Below are 22318 nucleotides of genomic sequence, written 5' to 3'. Positions count from 1 at the left end.
TCCCAGGCTCCACTGCCCACTGGCTTGGGCTGGGAAACATTGGCTGGAGATGGGAGGCCTGGAGCAAGCTCCCCTTCCCCCTCTTCTCTGCTTGGGCAGCACTGCTGGCAATGGCCATGTCTCCTCTGTGGCTCCAGCTTCTGCCAGAAACATCCTCCCTGACTTCAGCTTCCATCTGGTGGTCCTGGGTCCTGGGCTCTAGGGATCCCTTTGTCCTTCCAGCCCAGGGAAGATAGAGCCTTCCTCTTGATGCTCATCTTGGAGTCACTTCACCTTCCCCTATTTGGCATCTTGGCTCTTCAGTTACTCAAGCAACAAATTGCCTGAATTAAATCCCCTCTGTCTGAAATCCCTAGGAATGACTTTTGTTTGACTGCCTGTACCGTCAGTGACACAGGAGATAAGCTGCTCTTGATGGAGAAAAGCAGTATAGGCTCTGGCCTGGAAAATAACGATGGGTTGGAAGGAAGACTTAGTCTGTGGGAAAGGAAAGGTGAAAGGCCACCTAAAAAACAACAGAAATTCCAATTGCATGCTGAGACCGTCCTAACGAGGCAATGCCATTCCAAGCCTGGCAGGTCTTTGAAAAGGCTAAGGAGGGTTTTGTGCCTGCACGAATGTTTCAGCCAAATACAAGGACAAAATGTTGACCAAGAAAAGATACCACAAGGCCAAAAGGATTTGGATCCAGTCCACCTCTTTATTTTCCACCAAGTTTCAATCAGCTATTTGGGACTCTTGGGAATGACTCACCCACTCAGAATACCAGAGCTGGAAGGTGTCCTTTTCCTTCAAACTGTATGCATGAGGACGCTAAAGCTTTGCTCAAGGTCACACAGCTGGTAGAGCTGGAAGGAGAACTCCACTGTCCTGATTCCAGTATCAAAGCCATTATCACTCTAGCATTTGAGCTCTTTCCACTCCCCAAGTTTCAGTTCATTACATGCAGGTTTGGTCCTTCAGTAACTACAAGCTTCTGAACAAATTTGAATGCGTTTGTTCCATATCAATAATTTCTCATTTTGAATGAACAATAGTGAGAATGTTACTCATTCCAATGTAACCAGCTTGGAGTGATTTTTTAAAATATTATAGAATAAAGTAACAGTAAAGCAACAGATATTGTACAGTCACCTGAAATGCAGGTTAGAATTTAGGTAGTAGAATATATATCCTACGTTGATAACAAAAAAACCCAAAACTCCCCAAAAACCAAACCCCTCAAACCTGTAGTGTTTACTAAATTCTCATGCAATTAGTCTTTATGAAACCCTATAGATGCATCGCTTCTGTATCTGGACTGAACACCGAAGTTTGGAATAAAATAAACACCTTGAGGCATAGACTTCAGAGACATTATCTGTTTAATAAATATGACTGTAAAAGCAATAAACAAGAGCAATTATACATTACACTACATAGTATTTAACAAAAAATACATCAAAAAAGTCATTTTAAAATTAGAAGTAGTTCAATACTATAAGAAAACTTTCTTTTTTTTTTTTTTTTTAAATTGGCTTCCTATAAAAATAAGTTGGCAAATGGGGGAATTTCAATGCTCAGTTGGAATCCTGGAAAACACAGCTGCCAAGCACCCCATTCCTCTCAAAGTTGCTGTTTGGAACTTCTGAAAAAAAGCAAAGCAAACCTCTGCATTTTGGACAGTGAATCCAATTAAAAATAAGGCAAAGGAGAAAACGTTGGTTGGGTAGTTCAGGGTAGAGCACGCAGTTTGCCTTCTGGGATTTTGGAAAACATTGTAATATCAGATTTGTAGCTTGCCCTGAATCTTACCTTCCCCATCCATCCCTCCCCACCCATTCCTCTGGCCTCAAGCCTACCAAACTCCTCACTGTGTCTGCACCTGCTGTTGTTGAGCAGGTAGGCACTTGGGTCCCTCCCACTGGCAGCTTCTCATTACTACCTTCTCTTCGGGATTGAGCTGGCATGGCCTAGTACAGTGGTTCTCAAACTTTAGTGTATTTCACAATCACCCGAAGAGCTTGTAAAAACAGATTGCTGGGCCCCAACCCTGGAGTTTCTAATTCAGTAGGTCTGGGGTCAGTGGGACCCAAAATCTGTGTTTCTAACAAGTCCGAGGTGATGCTGAAACTGCTGGTCTGGGTACCACGCTTTGAGAAACGAGCTAGATCATAAGAATAATAAGGTCCCCTCTGAGCAGTACTTTGCCTCACTAGCCTCCTACAGGTGGGAGGGAGCTCTGAGGAGAGGCACATGAGGACCCTGGAGATGCTGAATCTAGAACCAGCCATCTCTGATCACCTTCCAAAACGCCAGGCCTCTCATGTCCACCTCTATTTTAGGTTAGGACTTACAAGCCCTTCTTCGCTATGTCTTCTCATGTATTCATTCATTTCTTCTTTCAGCAAATAACTTTCTTAATACCTACTCTAGGCAAGGCACTGTGCTAGATTGAGTGTTATTCCCTTTTTCATAGTTTGACAATGAAAATTATTGAACTGCAACTCTGAGGACTCCCTGTACTGTCGTGAATGAGCCTCTTTTGGTTTCCAAACACTCTGTTTTCCAGATAAAATTTGGGAGGCTCCAACTGAAGAGATTCAATGAGGATGTTTCCCATGGGATAGGAAGCCTGGCAGGTTGAGGATCATTTGAGTTCTACAAATAGACGGCTGCCTTAGGCAGAATCCGTTTCCCAGATTCATACCGAGCATCTCCAGCCATAAAATCTTCTGCTTGATTAACTTCTGACTGAAGTGTTGCCACTCTTCCCCTACTTGGGCTACACAAGGGCAGTGGTTGTCAGGATCTTTAGGGCACCCCCATTGTCCCCAGGGCCCTGCTATACCCTGACGCTGGCCTGGGGACATGGCCAAGTAGGAGGCTACACTCTGAGAGGTCTTTTGAAACCACTTTCTCCTACATTTTAGAGTGGGCTTTATCCAATCCATAATACTCCAAGGGCTCCTGCTTCGCATACTTTTGTTTCCCTCTTTCTCTGGACCTTCTTTCATGATGGCCCTGGGAGAACTGGGATTTCTTCATGCTTTGAGCCCATCTGCTTGAGTCTGATAACTCCTCCCCTTTATGCTTATTAAATTTTCCTTTGCTGATACTATGCTCAGAGATCAGAGAGCACACATGTAAGAAGTCTAGGGTCATCTTACAATAATCACAATCCCATCCTAATACAAGACAAGACCTCCGTATAATCTCAAGACCTTTTGAAAACTCAAACATCAAATCCATTAACCTGCTTCTTCTTCTGCTTAACACTGGTTTCATTTTACAAATATTTTCGCTCTACTGTGAGAGGGGAAATACTGGGTAATAGCAAGCATCACAGGAGGAAATTGCCCTGCCACATAGTAACACGTTCAAAACATTTCTCACAAGAATCTTCTGGAATCTGACTGCAGGAGATTTTTGTTAAGGTGTGACAAAACCACTATTCATCTGTATGCTTTCTTTTCTAAGGTACATGGGCCAGGTTTGAATTGCTTTGCATATCTCAACTCTTTCACACACATTATATGTTTCCAGGGGGGAAAGGGAAGGATATTTGGAAGAGGCAGGTCTACAGGAGGATACAAAAAAAAAAAAAAAAAAAAAAAAAAAATACATGAAGCTAAACCCTGCAGGGCAGGATGCTGCTTGGTCAGTGTGTATGTAGGCTGCATGCATGGGTGTGTGCAAAGTTGACAGAGAGATCATTAGCTTTGGGTGGTGGAGGCAGGGTTGCCAGAGGCGAGGCTAGTATTTAAAGAACATCAGGATGAATGCCCAGAATCTAGCAACATGTTTGGGAAGAAAAGGCAGGAGCAGTTGAAGGATAACTTGGGGACTGGAAGGAAGAGACACAAAGACATTGACAGATCACGACCACACGTGGAGAGCAAACAAATGGGAAGGTAAGAATGCGGGTAACTGGGATTCTGTTTTCTACACAGGGCAGGAGTAGGAAAAGCTACAAGGGGAAGCTGTCGTGATGGGAAGGGGGGAACAGGAAACACAGGTCCACTTTTGACACTCCTGCCCGACTGCCTTCCTTCTTTCCCTATTCTGCCTGCATCCATGGAACTTGAACTTGCTTCTTTGTCCCTGTGGCCGTACAGAATGGAGAAGGCAACCTGTGGCCCCTGCCGGCCAACAGAGCTCCCAAAGATAACTTAGAAGGGGAAAATGGCAACAAGTAAAGTGGAACAGAGAAACAGCCCAGGGTTTCAAACTCCTGTGCATGTCTTTGTGTCTTGTGAAAAGGGCTGGGGTAGCTAATCCACCCATCAGCCTGTAGAGCTAAAATAGCTGTTAAGTCTAGAGCCAAGAATATTTCCAAAAATACATGCAGATTTCCTTGGCCTATATATGTTAGGAATTTTCTACAAACACAACCAATCAGAAAAAGGAGAGAGGAGAAGAAAGGGGGAGGGGAGTGTTTTTTCCATTAAAATAGAGCACCTGTACACTGCCCCTCCAAGCATGTTCTCAAGGTACTGTCCACATGCACAGGCTTAAAGCTAAAAACCCTTGTTGTCTGTGTCTGAAGAATTAAAAAGTCCCGATGCAGTGAGTGTTTGTTTGTTTGTTTGTTTAGATTTTGATTGTTTTTATTTTATTTGTTTGTTTTTGTTTTTACTGGCGTCCTCCAGTCAAACATTTACATAGGTAGGGATTTCTTTTGTGCTTTGATTCTCAGCAACTATGGAAATACTTCCTGGCAAAATAGGAAACAGAACAACAAAAAAAAAAACACAAAGTTAGTGGTCATGGAGAAGGATGCACTTGACAAGAGCGAAATTCTTTCCTGATCAGCAGGTCGCCTGTAGCCTTTGGGGGTTTTCCTTAAATGGCAAATTGAGCCCCAGCAGATCCCCGCTTTGGCGTTGAAGGTGGAGTGGCGTGTCTTGCTCTTTGCAATCGGAGAGATGAGTCACCAGGTTGAGTAGAAGGGGAGGAAGGGGAGGGTAAAGCTACTCTCCTAAGAGAAAACGTGTAACACTTACTCATTTAATGACACTGGCAATGGAAAGGTGTCAGAGACGGTGTAACGTGCTGGGAGCTCTTCCTGGCGAAGGAGGGATTGCTACTTTAATAAAGCAAACAGCGGCTGTGCTGCATACCCCATGGAAATGGGACTGAAAACCAAATGACCCACAAAAATGCACTTAGAAGCTTTAGAAGTAAATAGGGTAAACGCTTCTCTGGACTTGAAGACAGAAAAGCCTTTTTCTTTTTAACCCAAAGCAATTACGCATTTCTCACCGCCTCCCCAAATAAGAGGAAGCACACTGTGAAAACTGGACACCAGATGCGGGGCTATTGTTATTATTACCTCTGATATGAGCCTGGCAGCACATTTAAATTTCGCCTTAATACAGCCACAGAACGTCCCCATGTTCATTTAAAGAGAGGGCTCTGTTTCCCTCTAAGTACTCATTTTTTTCCCCAGGTACCAGATTAACATCATAGGACGTTCTAGGTGATTTGGCATTATCACATCAGAGTGAAGCATGAATGTTATATAATAATTTATCCATCAGAGTCAGCAATGCAGGGTCTAGATGGGAACATTTACAGCTTCAAGTCCTAGGGTCATCAGACAGGAGGAGACAAGGAGAGAAATGGATCACAATGGTGGTCCCATGGGTTTATCTAAGTTCCTGGGAAATGCCCTCCACAATAAACAGTAGAACTTAGCAATGACCCTGAGACTCTCTATACCTGGCTGTTGGCTTCCCATGCTTCCTCCCCAGACAGAGAGTGAGCCCTACTGAATTACGCTGAAATCCAGTTTTAAGACTCCTGGTAGGGCACAGGTGAAAAGGAGGAAGAAATCTGCCCATCTGCTCTGTGACAGTCTAACCCTCCAGCACTCTCTCTCAGGAAACCCCACTCCTGAGATAAGTTCTGCCAACTTCATGGCTCTTGAATTCTCAGGTTCCATGTTTCCTGGGGGGCAGTTTTTGATTACTGCTAGATTTAAAACAATCCCAGGGTGGTCAGTCTGTCTTTCTTCCATGCATGTTCTGGAGCCGTGTGCCCTCCTTAGAGCTGTCTCCAGGTGAGGCTGCCACAGCTCGCTCTGGTCGTTATACACCCTCAAACCATGCCCAGCCCTCCAGACCAGCAGGTCCAGCCTCTGAGGGCTGCCCTTCTTGTATATTGTTAGAACGAACACTTTGCTCTTTGACCATGAGCACTTGAAGCCCAATGTTTCAGCAAGGGTTTTTGAAAAAAAGAGGAATAAACTCATAAGAGAAAAAAAAAAAACAATAGGAGCAAGAAAGTTTTTTTTTTTTCTCTCTCTAATGGAAAGAAGCAGGGAAAGAGGCATCTTAGCTGTTTCTCTCAGGGGTGTTAGAGCAGAAAAAGTGGTTACGTCAAGCCAGGAAGGGGTTAGAGAGAGAGCCAGCCATTGACTACTCAGGCTGAACAGCTGAGGGCTGCCAGGAATCATTTACCTATGAGCTGGGACTCCACCTTCTCATCTATCAGCTGGCCAGGCCGCCTGAGCTCAGTCTGAGGGATACAGGGCCTGCTTTCAGGGTGACTGACTTGACTGACCATCTCTTGTTCTTTCTCATTCTGCATCTGGGCATAAACATTAATCCCCGGGATCTTCCTAAAACATTAACAGAAACCATCACTGCTGTGCACGGGACACAGACATCGCTGCGACAAATGCTTCTGAACCTGTCATGGGAGAAGGGGGAAGGGGGGAGACACGGACGGAGGGACACGCACCTTTTGAACTTGTAGATGACGAACACCGCCAGCCCCACAAACACCACGGACAGCAGCATCAGCATGGCGGAGCCACTATGGGTTGGAGTGAGGTCCACCAGCGGGGCTAGGGGAGAAAGCAAGGCATGGTCATGGTCACGAGCAGGCAGGTGGGTGGGCGTGACTCTGCGACAGGCTTGCACTGTTCACACAGAGGTACAGTGAGTCCTGGAAAACCACGTGGGACGTACACACAAGACGCATGTCACATGGCTTGACATGCAGATGCATCTGAGCCTGTCCCAGCCCCCAGAAGGCTCCAGCAGGCCTGTTCAAGAAGCGCAGTGGAAAATTTAAAGCACAGACTCTGGAGCCAGACTGCTTGGATTCAAGGCCTGCTCTATCATGTGCTGGCTGTGAGCTCCTGGGCAAATTACTTCACCTTCATGTGGCTGATAGGGTGACGTGAGAATAAAAGTGCACATCTCATGAGGTGTTTGTGAGGATCAAATGAATTGATGTATGTAAAGCACTGGCAACAGTGCTAGACACATAGTAAGACCTTTATATAAATCTTAGCTTTTATTGCTACTGCTATTATTACTTTGAATCAATATTTATAATAAGTATTAAATTTTCCTATACTCTGAATGAAAGCTTTTCCCACTAAGCAATGCAGAAAACCAGAAAAAAACATCAACAGGAATATTTTTATGAATGATCCAACCCCTCTAACGCCTATCCCAGCAACTGCCATATGAGAGAAAGGACTGGTTGCTTACATTTCTTGCACTTAGAAACTGATGGCTAAGTGAATATTTTACAAGGGCAGCTGCTCTGATGCTGGAGGAGGAATGTGCAGTCCAGGGTCGTCTCCATAACTTGCCCAAGTCCTGACAGCTCGCGCCAGGAGGTGGCAGCCTCTCAGAGGCAGTGAGTTCTCCACTTGGGCCAAACAGATGCCTTGGCAGCCATAAAAGATTCTCCCTCCTTAACTCTGCTTGTAGCGTGCAGCTCTGGGGAACACGTCTCTCTGCCTCCAAACCCTGCTCCTCTATCTCAGGGTCAAGCCTGCTCTACTTTAATGACTTTGTTTGCAATTAATTTTTACCCTCTAGAAAAGTGATATTTTGCAAACATAGCATAGCTCCAGCATAAAAGGCAAAGCCACACGTACCCCTTAGAAGCCTGGATGCAGACCTTTACCTTCCATCAATCTAAGCAAAGCCTGATACCCAGAAATTCAGGTGACCTTTAAGCACCATTTTCCGTGGCTTTTCTCTGTTGAAAGCCAAGAGCGCAACATTCTGGTCACCCAGGTAAAAAATTCAAGAATAGGTGACTGCAATGTTGATGATTTCAGACAAGACCCGAGACTGCTTCTGCTCTGTCTGGTTGTTGAAGAATTACTTCCCAGCCATGCAGTAACCACTACTGGGAAGCCTATCCCATGCACCAGTTTGGGTGAAAAACACAAGTGAAGCCCTTTTTCTCAGAACACAGGCTTAGTTATTACAGTAGAATCAGCTTTTAGGAAGCACTACAATGAAGCAACCTCTGTGATTCTCTCTCCTCTGTCAGTCAAGCAGAGCTTAAGCTGTGAGGTATGAGTGTGTGACGAGACAGGAGTGGTTCACTGAATGGAACACCCAAGGCAAATGTGCTTCCAGCTCGAAATCGAAAAATTAAGGTCTCTTTCATTTACTTAGGCAAACACAGTGCAAAGGAGTCCAGAAATGCTTCAGAACTCATACCACTATTGGCAGGAAGTCAGGAGGGAAAGAACACCTTCCATTTATCATAGACATTATTGCAATTGACTTTCACCAATGGAAGGTGGGGCGGTGATCGTCACTGAACAGACACGAACAGTGAGGGCCTCACTGGCTAGTGTCATTCCAAAGGACTCAGAAATAGTGAATGGAAGAACTATGACTTAAACCAAGTCTCTCTTTCTCTCTCTCTCTCTCTCTCTCTCTCTCACACACACACACACACACACACACACACACATACACACAATTTTCTATATACTTCAATCCTGGGCTAATTTCAGCAGGAGATATGTGAAATTTAAAAAGATATTTCTGAGCATGGGGATGAAGGGTAAAAGTAGAGCACAAGAAGCAACTTAACAAGTGACAAAGTCAAAATATTATTAAGTTTTCAAAGGACCAATTAGAATCCTAGGTCATTCACTTTTCAACATGGATGACATGAATACGCACATATATATGCATATGTGTGTATTTATGGGTGGTAGTTGTGCATAGAGAAATGGAGCCTCATGCACCCACCACCCTTCAACAACCATCAACCCACAGATAATGTTATTTCTACCCGCGTCCAGTGCCCACAAACCCCAGCACTGGATTATGTTGAAGCAAATCTCAGTGATCGTACAATTTCACCTGTAAGTCTAAAGGATAAGGTCTCTCTCACTCTCTTTCTCTGGACATTATCACAATACCGTCATCATACTTATGGAAATAATACTGGAAAGCTATTTTAAAGGTAATCTTCTAATGCAAACCCCTAATGTGACAGGGAACAAAGGGAGGCTCAGGGAGGAGCTCCAGACTGTAAGGATGGTTAGAGGCAGGTTAGCTTGATTAGCTGAGCTTCTGATTCCCAGCCAAACACTCTTGCAGAAGACGCAGAAGAAGATCAGTGTTATGGAGCAACCAGGAAGAATACCGAGGCTGCTTGAAAGGGTTGGCATTTGAAATGAACGGAAAACTAAAGGGAGGAAATTGCTCTAGCCAGGCTCTCACTGACACAGAAAGCAAACACGCAAATGGACACTATTTCCCTTCTCTTCCCTTCCCCCTCCTGTCTCTACCCATCACAAGCTGAGGTCTTTCAATTCTAAACCACTCCCACTCAAATCATCATTCATAAACAGGTGGCGTTAACAGTGTTAAATAATTAGCATATTACTTTGGGAAAATGAGCTTCTGTATCCTGAGTTCTAACATGTGTGCTCTCCGCTCCCAGCCCCACCCTTATCTCTGCATCACTTAGTCACTGCTTAGCGGCAAGAAGCAGGCAAGCAGGCAGCAGCGGTGAGAAGTGGAGTACCACTGGCCTCTGGGTCCCAGGGGTGGCTTCTGCTGGCTGACCTGTGCCTGAGTATAAACCGGACTGCCATTGCTCCACACAGCCTCAGATGCATGGCTTAATTTGCCCAGCACTAGTAGGTGGGTTTGTGTGTGTTTTGCTGGGGAATGAAAACTTGTGATAAATGGGTTTTAGCTTGCTGTGTGCAATAAGCATAAATTAATCCCTCTCCAACTGCAGCCTAAACAAGGTAGAAGGGGCAAGTGCTGAGTGGTTTATTTGCCACTGTTCACAAACACAGTAAAGCATGGTCATGGGGTACAGCACGTGACTTAACGATTCTGAGACTGGGGCTGGCACACATCATTTCTACAATCCTGCAGAAATGCACTGCGTTATTATATTCTATTCAAGAGGACCCAGGTTGATTATAATAATAGTGCTGCTTACAGGAATAACAAGCCTCTTGTGAAAAGTGATCGATACACAGTGAGTGCTAAATACAAGGGCACAGCTAACGTGTATGAGAGAAGAGTGAACTTAAAAGGCCATGTTTGGGGTGAGGTAACTGATATGGTCCCTTTTTGAAATCAGATTCTTGCCTGGCCGCTTGCTGACAAGCTAAATGACTTAAAGTGAACCTCAGTTTTCTCGTCTGCAGAATGGAGATAAAACTAGTGCCTGTTTTAGCAAGTTGTGAGAATAAAATAAGATGAAATTTATAAAGCGGTGACAGGGTGTCTGGCACACGCCCAATAGTTTTAAAACTGTCATATCATTGCTATCATATTTCTGAAAGTGTATTCTATAGAGAACAAGCCCTGAAAAATGACTAGAGTCCATGGTCAGATAATTTTGGGAAATGGTATATGTGGCATTCCCCATCTTGAAGGTTCAGTATATGAAAGCTGATAGCCGTCCTTCAGGAAAGAAACTCGTAAGACTCCACCATAGAGTTTCACAAAGTCATTAGAGTACAGACCCTCTACAGACTTAGGTCCCACACAACACACTTAAGGAAATGCCTCACCTGGAGCATCACTAAGCCCTTTTGCTGCAGCCTTGCCCCTTTGGGTTATTTCTAAGTTTTAAAGTCAACAATATGGGAGCATCACCTGGTGAAGCCCCACAAATACCCTTACTGCTGTCTGTATTGACTCTCATTCTATCAAAGGGACTTTCCTGGAGGACTTCTACCTGCTCTATGACCTTGGAACTTTGAACTCGTACTGCATTTCTATTCCAGAAGTTAGTGCTGTCAAGAAGTTACAAAAGCAAGTTCAACTTTGTCAAAACTTGCTTTTCTTTTTCCTCTCCTGTCTCCAAAGCAGACCCAAGCCAGCCTTTACTTACATGCCTTGAATATCATAAAATCCATGTGGCTGAAATCTCTTTTTCAGAAATTAAGGTTATATGGGAATGGCACGCAGAACGTTTATCTAGATCATAGAAAGGGTTGACAGGCCTTTATGACAGAGCACCCTCACTTGTCTAATAGCCCTTCCTTCCAGTTCAAGTCCAAACCCAATCACAACAGTCTTAAGGATTGCTATAGCCTCTTGATCATAAAGCCATGATCTTGCAGGTCAGATTGGATGGGAATTCCCAGGGAAGGCTCTAATGACTAGTGAAGCATGGCTACTAGTTTTAAACTGAAGATGAGTCTTCAGGAACACCTAGTCACCTCAGGTTGAGGTCACTTGGCCAAATAATGACAACTGTGGATACCTCAAAGACCAAACTTATCACTGTAATTGACAGACAGGAAGAGAAGGATGCCTTTTGGTTTTCAAGGGTGGCAAGTCAGTGAGGTATCCTGTTTACTATGTAAAGCGTTTCTCAAAGTATAATTTCCTGACCACGAGAATCAGAATCACCTGGAGAACTTGTGAAAATGCAGTTTCCTAGGCTTCACTTGAGAAAAAAATATATCAGTCTCTGAGAGTGAGTCCCAGAAATCTACGTGTGGAACAAGCTACACAGGTCATTATTATGCATACCAGCTTGAGAGTACTGTGTGGTAAGCCCGTCCTACTGTCACTCATAAAACACCCAGTTCTTATCTTTAGAGTGTGCCTGACCTTTATACACCCTGGGTCACTAAAACAAAACAAAACAAAACAAAAAACCACATCCCTTGATTGCTAATAGTACTTCAATCCCATTACGACTTCAGGAGAATTTTCTAAACTACCTAAAAGGCATCTCAAATCTCCCCTAAGAGACTGCTCAGCCCCATCTAGATTAATTGCGTTACTGGATCAATTCTCTACTTCCTTCTGTGCCCATGCCTCGAGCACCTTGAATTTGAAGCTTCTCCTACCAAGAGGTGAAATCTGTTTCCTCACCCCCTTGAATCCGGGCTAGCACTGGGACTTGATTTGGCGATGGCAACACAAGGGACGGTGCTCCAGTTGTGAGCTTCAAGGCCTTCTGCACCTTTGCTCTCTCTCTTGGAATCCTATCATGGCCACGTGTGAGCAAACCCAGGGAAGCCCACTGAAGGAGATGAGAGACCATGTGGAGCAGAGCTTAATTATACCAACGGAGGCTGTTCTAGAGCCAGCCTACAGCCAGCTGACCCCCAACACGGGGACAGCTCAGTCGAGATCAGCAGAGCTCCCTACCCAAGAATCCATGGCTGACTGCAGACACACAAGGAGCACAGATAAATCCAGAAGAACCACCGAGCTGATCCACAGACTCATACACAATAACAAATGCTTACTGTGAAGCCATTGAATTTCGGGGTGGTTTGTTACATAGCAATAGCTTACTAACATCTTCTCTCTTCAAAACTCTTCTCTTCCAACTGATTAAACATCCAATTAGTAATTCTTACTATTGGGCTCTATATTTTCAAATTCTTGGTATGGACGTCTGTCCCCACTGGCAGGGTGCCAGGGCGTAAGTAACATGACCATAAATGTTCTTTTCCGAACCAGGACACTTTAAGAATGAAAGGAAATGTTGTGAAAACTGATGTAGACACAACAGATATGGCCTGACAGTCTTGGTCACTGTAGGTGTAAGAAACTTGGTGTCTAAAAGGTAGCTTGTCCTAGTTTCTGGTATCTTCTCTGTATTATGTGTGTGTTCTCCTGCCTTCATTTTCTCCTGCCAATTTCTCTGGACTATCTGCCTTGCTTTTCCCATGGGGAACGGTACCTCCTGCATCCTAACTACTGCTTCTTTCCAATTTGATGCATGCTTGCACCCCGTTTCTGAACTGTTCATCTGATCACTCTTTCCTGACCATTCTCTGCCCAAGAGATTCTAGGTGCATCCTCAGGCCAATTACCCTATAGTCATTTCATGCCTTTTTATGGGCCCAGGAAATCTTAGAAAAAAATGGTGAAGAAAGAATCTTTAGAATCTAAAGAGCAACTTCATTGCTGGTATATTTATGAAAGTATCACATTTGGTTTAGTCACATTGGATGTTATGTTTAACATCTCAGCACCTGTTGTTAGTTATCATAATACCACCATAAAAGCTTAATAACTGTTAAAAAACCACTGGGTACACGTGTCTGTGAAACAACTTAATTATTTGTAGAGGAAAAAAATGATTCGGGGAAAAACAGAAGGAAGGAAAAATATTACTAGCATGACTTTACTCGCAAAAGACTTGTAAGTGATAACTGTGTAGGTAATAAGGCAACCACAGACTAAAGAGACAGAAAAATGTATTTGGCTGTGGAAGAATTCCACTAGTACTAATTTCATCCCTAAATGGCAAATGTTATCGCAACAATTTATTTTACTTTACAGTTCTGAGCTCCGCAACTCTACGATTTGGCATCTGCATCTATAATGATGTGGCTTAGATTATAGTGAACTTTCTAAAGCTTCTGGACTCATGCTAATTCTGCCTTCAAGTGGAAGGGGTTTCTCAATGTAAACTGTCGGGCAGAATTCATGACATATCTTGACCTAGACTGAAATTCTGAGTACCTTATCCCCTCTCACATTGACTCATAACATATCCAGAGGCAGCAACTGAAGCTGGGAAATATTAATTCTCTAATATGTCTGTGATAATATCTTTTTATTACACCTGAAAAAGAAATTGAACCAGCCAGCAGCAACCACGGAGGCCAAGATAATACAAGATAATGGTTTTATTAAAAACCCACACATACCCTTGACAAAGGACAGTTTTCCTAAACATAATAGCTTCAACAAGGCAACTGCTAGACACACATGAGGGGTTGAGAGCAGTTACTGGGTGTTAAAAATTTTTTAAATTCAACCTGAGATTTGAGGCTCTTCCTTTGAGAAGTATTAACCTTTCAAATTTTTTATCATCAGTATCCAAAACTCCAGAAGAGCAGTGACCCCGATTCTCTAATATGTGCAGAAATAACAGTGAGATGCGGATGTATCATTTTCTGCTCACTGTAGCACATTAATAACATCGAGATAATATCATTTGTTTAAGTTTCATAGAACTCATGGCTATTCAATTACATCTGCCACTAACATTCTGGTTCACACTTTAATCATTTTTCAACTGCTTCACGGCCACAGCTCTTGGCTGGCCTTTGCCATTCATCTCGATTATGGATACAGTATATCCCACATTCAGAGACAGGCTTCATTTTTTCCCTACTCCCACTGTCATCCACCCATTCTGCCAATTAAGTAAGTTCCAAATATCGGAGGAATTAGATTTTAATGTTTATTACTAATTTCCTCCTACACTAAGTATCAAGGGTTCTTCCCTTTTAGTGCATGTCTCTGTTTTAGTGGATGCCCTGAGTTGTAAATCAGATTTATTGCTGGAGATAGCTCAGCACCTTTCCTTGTTATGCAGATGGATTTCTGTCTGTGGAATGCTCTTTAAGAGCAGTGGTTGAGACTGGTGAAAGGCCTGGCTGCATAAGCATCCCTTGGGGAACTTGTTACAAACACAGATTCGTGGATATCTCTCCCTGGGATTCTGATTCCAGGGATGTGCAGTGAGGCCTGAAGAATCTCTACTTTTATGAAGTTTCCTCGGTAATTTGACGTACAGTCAAATTTAAGAACAACTGCTTTATAGCAGCGATTGCCTACCCTGGGTTATAAAGAGATTTTCCAACCACAGAACAGGCTGACATTTATCCCAAATATTTTGAGGGAACCAGTCAGCACCAGCTCTTCCAGTCTCTGTGTAGAAGTCTCAGCAGCCAAGTTTTGGTTGATTTACCCAAAAAATAACCCCTGAGAAATGCAAAAAGTCTCTAAGTGCTGTTGTTTGTCATTTAGTATGAATCCATCTAGGTAGGGTCTGTGTCCTCAAATAAGATGTAGTGTTGTCCCTTGCTTGCCCAGTCTTTAATTTCTATTCTTATTGCCATCATCTATTCTACCAAAGAAGAATCGACACATTTTTTTTGTGTGTGTGTGTGGTACGCGGGCCTCTCACTGTTGCGGCCTCTCCTGTTGCGGAGCACAGGCTCAGGACACGCAGGCTCAGTGGCCATGGCTCACGGGCCCGGCCGCTCCGCGGCATCTGGGATCTTCCCGGACCGGGGAACGAACCCGTGTCCCCTGCATCGGCAGGCGGACCTGCAACCACTGCGCCACCAGGGAAGCCTGAATCAACACATTTTTTAAGCTGCTTCCTCCCCAGCCCCCTTCCCCCTGTCCCCACACCCCCACTCCAAAGTATAATCACTGAATTTACTCCTGATCATGCGCGCTCATAGGAACAAAGATATAGAGTTTGATGTAGCTTGAAAGATTTGTTTCAGCAATTACGTCTTTAATTTATTACCTGTCAGCAGATTCCCTTCACCTGGCAATCTACTAAAAGATGATAAAATAAAGCTCGCAGTTTAAAGCAGTCTGGCGTCCTGGCCTCCTCACCTGAGTGTCAATCCCCTATTCCCAGCTTCCTCTTAAGGTTTTTCACTTGTACGTTTTACGGCACCCAACCCGACATGGCCATGAAACTTAGCTTCTTTGGCAACTAAAAAAGAGATTCCACCTTCTGGGATTCCAACTCTATCAAATAAATTACCATCTCTTGTTACCTGGGTTGAAAAATTCTTATAAAATGAGTAAATACTTTGTGAAAAGAGAAAGGATTACTGACTGTTGTCCAAACCTATTGTCTTTGAAAATCCTTTCATCTGCCCCTTCTTTCCTTTTCCACGTGTATCCTACTTTGCAATATTAAACATGCATTAATGAGAGTTTTCTCACATCATGCATGGATGAGGAACAAAGTGCGTGATATAAATGACATATCAAGTAATGGCATATTTGATTTCCCTGAATTTTATCCTTCTCTCTTTCCTCTGCTCATAATTTTACTTTCAGTTAAGATACCAATTAGGAGTATTTTAGGGTATGTGTCTAGATGCCCAAACCAAGTATAAACCATACGATGCCACTTTGCTGTGCTTCTGCTCAGCACCGCCCCTCAACCTGGCAGGCTTATTTCCTCTCATTTGGGTGAATTCCTATTCAATATGAATAGTTCATTTATTGAACTTTCTGCTTGGAATGTTTTTCATCCTCTTCATTTAGAATTGGGGCCACTAGTATTTGGGCCTCAGGTCTAGCCAGCGTGCACTGAATGAGGGTCCCAGTTCATTTCATATCCCTGGACAAACCATAGCTTTAAAGGAATCCCTGCAAAATGAGGCACAGAGTCACGTGAGAAGTAAGATGATACATGTGAAAGGGACTGTGCCCTTGAGTAAATTCCAAGTCACCGGGGCAATGAGAAAACTAGTGGCATTTTAGGGATATTTTCTTAAGGGCTCAGGTTTGTTCTGCTGTAAGTACCTCCAGAGACCAAATGCTCTGCAAACAGATTCTGAACCTTCCTGTGAGCCTTGCAGGAAAAACTCTCCCTGAGTCATCCCTATATCACAGCTCTTAAAATACAGGAGAAAATAAATAAATAAATAAAGGCAGGCCAGGGTAAAAGCATGCATAAGACAGAACTCAAGGGAGACGTTACAAATGATGTGAAGAAGGTCTGGTTTGTTTGATCAGGGAAAGCATAGTGTAATCTAAGGCGTGAGACCCTGAGCTCTGTCATGAAGTGAGGCTGCTCTGGAAACGGTATCAGAGATCAGAGAAGTGAAATAAGGGCCAATAAGTTAAACTTGCTTCCCTCTCTTTCAGGAACATTCCTCTTGCCAGTCCGTCTCCCATTGTCCTTAGGACCTCTCGTTCTGGGACACAGAGTTCTAATTTTCCTTCCACCCACCCATTTCCCACAATGTGTATATCAACAACTATCCTATGTCTTAAGAGGATACCTGACATAAAGAAAGCACAGAGATGGGTTTTCCTTGTATGCTTACTGGATAAATGAGTGCAAGGCTCCACTCACTCATGGTAAGAAGTAACATGACATGGAGACAGGTTCACAGTTGAACACACTGACTCCAAAGGTTAACCGGCGGGGGTGGGGGGGATGGAATTTTTAATGCATCTCTACAGGTTATAAATTAATTATATATCTAATTATTTATGAAAGCAGTATTTATTGAGCACATGCTATGGGCAAGTTCTCTTCTAGGTACAATGACGGAGACGCTATAAAGATATGGTGAACTGTATCCTCGGGAAATTAAATAGGAGAGGTGATGATGATGATCAGACAGATACAGCTTAAAAAAGTCCACGTGAGTTCTGACAAGGGATAGATGGTATCCAGGTAAAGATCTCCGGAAAGATGCTATATGCAAATGTTGGCACTGAGCTGAGCCTTAAATACAGAGACACAAGAGATGGAGAAAAGTAGAGAAGGGGGAGAAATATTCCAATTGGGAATACCACGAGCAAAGGTACACTTCAGTCAAAACACCAGCATTCCCAGTCCAGCCCCCAGCTTGATTGAGCGCTTCTCCCTTTGTCTGCCCAACATAGCGCCAGCTGCCACGAGGTCCTAAAAGCCCAAGAGAGCCACTCAGGGTATGGCCCTCCCTCAAACTTCTTGATAACAGCTCTTCGTCCTCTCCTTATTCCCATACAGTCTGAAATCTTTCCTTTCTACAAGAGAGTTTTAGAAACCTAGCTGTCAGGAGTGATTAGGCCCTCAAGAGGAATTGCACAGAAACTGAGAAGCAAAGGAATAGCTAAAAACAAAACAAGGACTGCGTTCAATGTTTAGCTCCACTTAGGCGCCAAGTTAATGAATTCCCTAATAGCACATGTGGGGGAAACAAATGAAATCCAGTCTCTAATGCCATCCAGGTACCTGGAAATGCTTACCTTGTGTTCCCATAAAAGCAAACAGGGAACTGAGTTTGAAAAACAAAAGAAGGCTAGTAAATTCCTGAAAGGAGACAGTTCTTTTTCCTTGGAGATGAACCAAATTATGCATTGCCTCTCCCACCAGCAACATACTCTGGCTCAAATATTTTTAAAAGAAGGCTGCTGAACATCTGCTAAGCAATTAATGGAATGCAGCAGTGTGCTGGAATGGTCCCTGGAAAGGTATTAGCAATCCTGCTTATGAGACATGAAATGTTGCAAGCAGTGGTCCTTTTTTCCTTTTTTAAATTGTAGTTTATTTTTATTTTCTGCCAGGGGGGTTGAGAGGAAGGGAAAAGGAAGCTGAGGTGGAAGTTCTGCATCAAATTCTCTTCCTCACTGTGTCTTTTTTCCCCCAGGTATCTTTCTCCTTCTCTTCTAGCCATCCCGATATGAATGTGTTAATTTCAACTTAATCAAAGAAACTGCAGCAATTGTCTCAATCCAACTGATCCCCTACCCAATGTGCCAAGTTTTCTATGAGTGAAAGGAGAATTCCCTCATAGTCTACCACCCTGTCCTAATAGTTAAAAAAAAAAAAAAATTGGGCAGTTAGAGCTATAACTTAGGAACAATCGCCAATGGGAAACTGATCCCTCCTATATTTTACTTCCTCATCACAGTCATTGAAGAGTGCCAGCCTTAACACAAGCCTTGCCTTTTGCATATGAAAGTCTGGCTGACAGTGACTTTGTACCCTTAGATTCTGCCAGTCCTAACACTATTATGACAAATATGGCTAAAATCAATACAGAGAAAGTTTCCAAAGCTCAGTTATTGTGTCAGTCCTTGGCATTCTCTTCCTTTACTCTTCCAACTGGAGTTGATTATCCACATATAAGTCTACATTTACTCCAGTCACCTAGCCAGGCATCCTAGGAAGCTCAATAATGCCAGGTGATCAGGTTTCGAATTACACTGCCAAAAGATGTAGGAGAGATACTATCAGATCTAACAGGGAAGAATCAGGGACAGCCCCAATGGTTGGGAGCCAAAGAATTTTCTCACTCTCTCCAAATTGGCCCAGCCTAAGTCTGGGCTTTTGCCTCAAACTGCAGTTTTGTTTTGTTCCCTTGGTAACTTTGCATAGTATCTATCTATGCTGCAGAGGTCTCTCCTTCAAATCTCAGTGTGTTCCCAGTAACACTCCCTTTTGCCAGCCCTTCCTCCCAGGGATCTGCGTACTGCTCCCCAAATTCCCAGCTGTGAAATGAAGTATGAACATTAATTGGATAAATTTTCCAGATCTTCCCAACTTTGCATTTGTCCTTGCCACCTGGAACTTACACTGGTGGGATTAATTTTTTGTGGTTATCAGGAATGGCCTTTCTTTCCCACATGGAACTACGGATTCATGGATGCCTTTGCTATATAAGTTTCCCTGACCAAGCCTCTGGCCAAATCAGTTTCAGCTAATTAGCCACTTTTTTTATCCTTATTTTTCAGCTGGATCCCAGCTCTAAACCAGATGTCATCACAGGAAGGCATCCTTAAGTACCACTTAAAATAAGATTCAAATTCAGGAAGCTAATCTGAACCACCTTTGGTGTGTGATGTGACAATCAGTTAAATAAAAATCAGGCATATTAAATAACTGTTGGAAGAGAGAGAGGTATGGGGAAGAAAAGGTATGAAATGCAAGTTGCCTCCAGAATTTGAGAGTGGGGTTAGTTCTCTGGCTATCTTGGTCTATGATGATCCCCTTTCTAACAAAGTCCCTGGGGAGTGTTTTCTAATAAATCAGGCTACACTACAGCAAAATATGCTGCCTGAAGATAGCATTCCTTTAAAAGCAGAGTATGCTGTAAAGGGATGAACTAGTTGGCCACATCCCTTCAAACCCAGAGTTCAGTATGGAGTATCAGGCATACCTGTTTTTAACCTCTAAATTCAAAGGGAACAAGTCACTTTAGCTGTCATAGGAGAAGATGATGAAGTTCAGGATGCCAACTAACAGGCTGGACTGTGTAGTTCGATGAAATAATCAATAAACTTATTTCAACCAATTTCAAGTAGTTACTTTCATTTGACAACACCTGTCAGTGGCTTGGCCATCAGCATGACTACAAGGGATGTTTCTGGACTTTGTTTTTCAGTTCAACCAGCTAACGTGTAACTGCCACGTGTCACCACCATTCACCGAAGACCAAAGGCCAACCTTCTTGGTAGGAAAGAGCCAGTCTTGATCATCAAATGCTCTGAGATAAGTTGGCAGCCTTCGTTCAGGTCTCAAGCTTAAGGGATGCTAGATGCTTCATAGTTTGCTTTTCTCTTACACTTTCTTATTTTCTTCAGGACCTTTTCATCATTCGGAAGGTGGCATTTGTTAATGCACTTCCTCCCTGGCTTTCCCCAATGATGGAAACTTCATGAAGGCAGAGACTTTATCCCACGCTGAGAACACTTCTTGGCTCAGAGTAGCCAGGAACTCAGTAAATGTCTGTTCGACAGATGAATTAGGAGGACAAGCTGCAGAATAGCTAATCGGCCCTACTCAATCCTTTCTCTTAAGAGTCACCTTTCTCAAGTGACACTGAATCCATCACACCTCTGCTCCTAGGTCTCCACGGCTTCCCAGAGCCCACCAAAGGAAGTACAAACGGCTCAGCCTGGCATATTTCCACCCTCCCACCTCCGTATCCTATGCTCAGGACACTGACTTTCAAATATCTGTTTTTTTTTTAAGCAGTGCTTATTTTTTTTTTTAAGAAAAAACATTTTATGAAACCCTAATAAAGAAAAAAGATGGAATCCAAGCAGAAAAGAGGCCAATGGCCAACCTGTTTGGCCATCCTCTAGACCTAGGCACACCTCCAGGAAACGAGAGAATGGACTTGGCAACACCTGATCTTTGTTCCCACTTATTCAGCATCCCAAAGCCCTCAAGGCTTTCGTGTTCCTTCCTTGGTGCTTCAGTACTTGCAATAATCTCTTGAGTTCAGTCCTTTCCATCCTTCAAGCTCCTTCCCAAAGATTACCTCCTCCATGAAGCTTCCCTGGGTCATTTTGACTGGGTACAATTTATCCCTGCTTTAAATTTCTTATGAAACTCTGATTGTTAGGAATAAAAAGAATAAAAAGAAAAATAATACCTTACTATGCACCAGGCACTTCTCTAAGTGCATTACCTAAATCAACTCAATCCTCACGCAATCCCATTGTCATAGATGCGACAGAGAAGTTAGTTAAGTCTCCTCTCAAAGTCCATATAGTAAGCAAGTGATGGAGCAAGACTGAAACCAATAGTCTGGCTACACAACTGCAAAGTCCAAGAGCTTAGAAACGTTCTGTTGTCTCTCTATAAAGGCATTTATGCGTTTTACTTGTTCAGAGATCCCAGCATTGCCCACTTCCCCCACCCCACAGTACTGCCACCACTACTGCCACCAAACTTTGAAACACTACAACCAGATGATATGTTTTTTGAGGGCAAAGACCATCTCCTACTGGCCTTTATGCAGCGTCAATACAGTACTCTGCAAAAATAAGTACTCAATAAATAGTGTTAATTTATTATTAATATAAAACAATAACATCTATTTCTATATACTTGGGATAACCTGAATTATTATTGACACTTCTACATAGCCTTAGGAAGAAGGTTTTCCCCATCATCTTTTACAGGTGAAGAGACAGAAGTTCAATGATATTAATTCATTTGTAAGATCCTGACCAACGTGGGGTTCAGCTTCTGGCTATGACCCTGGACAGCTCCTAAGTCCCAGCTATTTCTATTGTATGATTTTATCCCAAGACTTGCTTTTATCCCAAAGCAAGAAAATTCTTTGTAACATGAATGATTTAAAAATAAAGTTTTGCAGAAAGACCAGAAAAAAGTTATTTGTAAGGTTAACTTTATTTTCAAGATTTCTGTAAGATGAAGTATGCTATCATTTGAGGGGTCTTTTAGTGATTCACTGATGGTTTTTGCCAGGGACTAAGTGGGAAAATCACCTTATTCTGTTGCCTTTTGGGTCCCCATTAAGGCAAAAATGCCCGGCAAGGCAACCTCCAAAGGCTGATGCCCTATTTCTGATTAGCAGTGGCACCATTTAGACTTGTTTTGCTGAAACAACAAATTGGGATCCCCTCTGCTAGAGCCACTAGCCAGAACCCAGGGACAGGAACACTGACCTGCTGTTAAGTGAGCCGCGTGGACAAGGACTTGGACTCCAGGCTTCAGCTCAAAGTGCACGGAGTTCAGGTTGAGCTTGTGAATCAGCAGTTCTGATATCTGAAAGAAGAAGTGTCAGAGTGAGTGCTACCAAAACTGTCACACCAACTATATA

At 43.2% G+C, this 22318-nt stretch overlaps 1 protein-coding gene across 3 annotated transcripts in view; it reads right to left on the bottom strand.

Moving 5' to 3' along the window:
* Window positions 1-3671: 3671 nt before the first annotated feature.
* SORCS1 (sortilin related VPS10 domain containing receptor 1) overlaps window positions 3672-22318 on the bottom strand; it is a gene marked incomplete at its 5' end in the record, with an annotated part of 555414 nt that continues 536767 nt past the window's right edge. Inside the window, 4 exons of one of the 3 annotated variants that reach the window (XM_082855012.1) lie at window positions 3672-4696; window positions 6444-6604; window positions 6727-6832; window positions 22164-22263. In XM_082855012.1, coding sequence (XP_082711138.1) covers window positions 4632-4696; window positions 6444-6604; window positions 6727-6832; window positions 22164-22263 — 432 coding nt within the window. In that variant the 3' untranslated portion in view covers window positions 3672-4631. Of the gene's footprint in view, window positions 4961-6372; window positions 6605-6726; window positions 6833-22163; window positions 22264-22318 lie in introns of those variants that run through there. The other 2 variants (XM_082855013.1, XM_082855011.1) reach the window with 2 other exon arrangements.

Source organism: Leucopleurus acutus (assembly GCF_964270905.1).
Source record: "Leucopleurus acutus genome assembly, chromosome: 14".
NCBI lineage: Eukaryota > Metazoa > Chordata > Mammalia > Artiodactyla > Delphinidae > Leucopleurus > Leucopleurus acutus.
The sequence above is the reverse complement of the archived record's forward strand: the minus strand, read 5'-3'. Positions and strand labels throughout refer to the sequence as shown.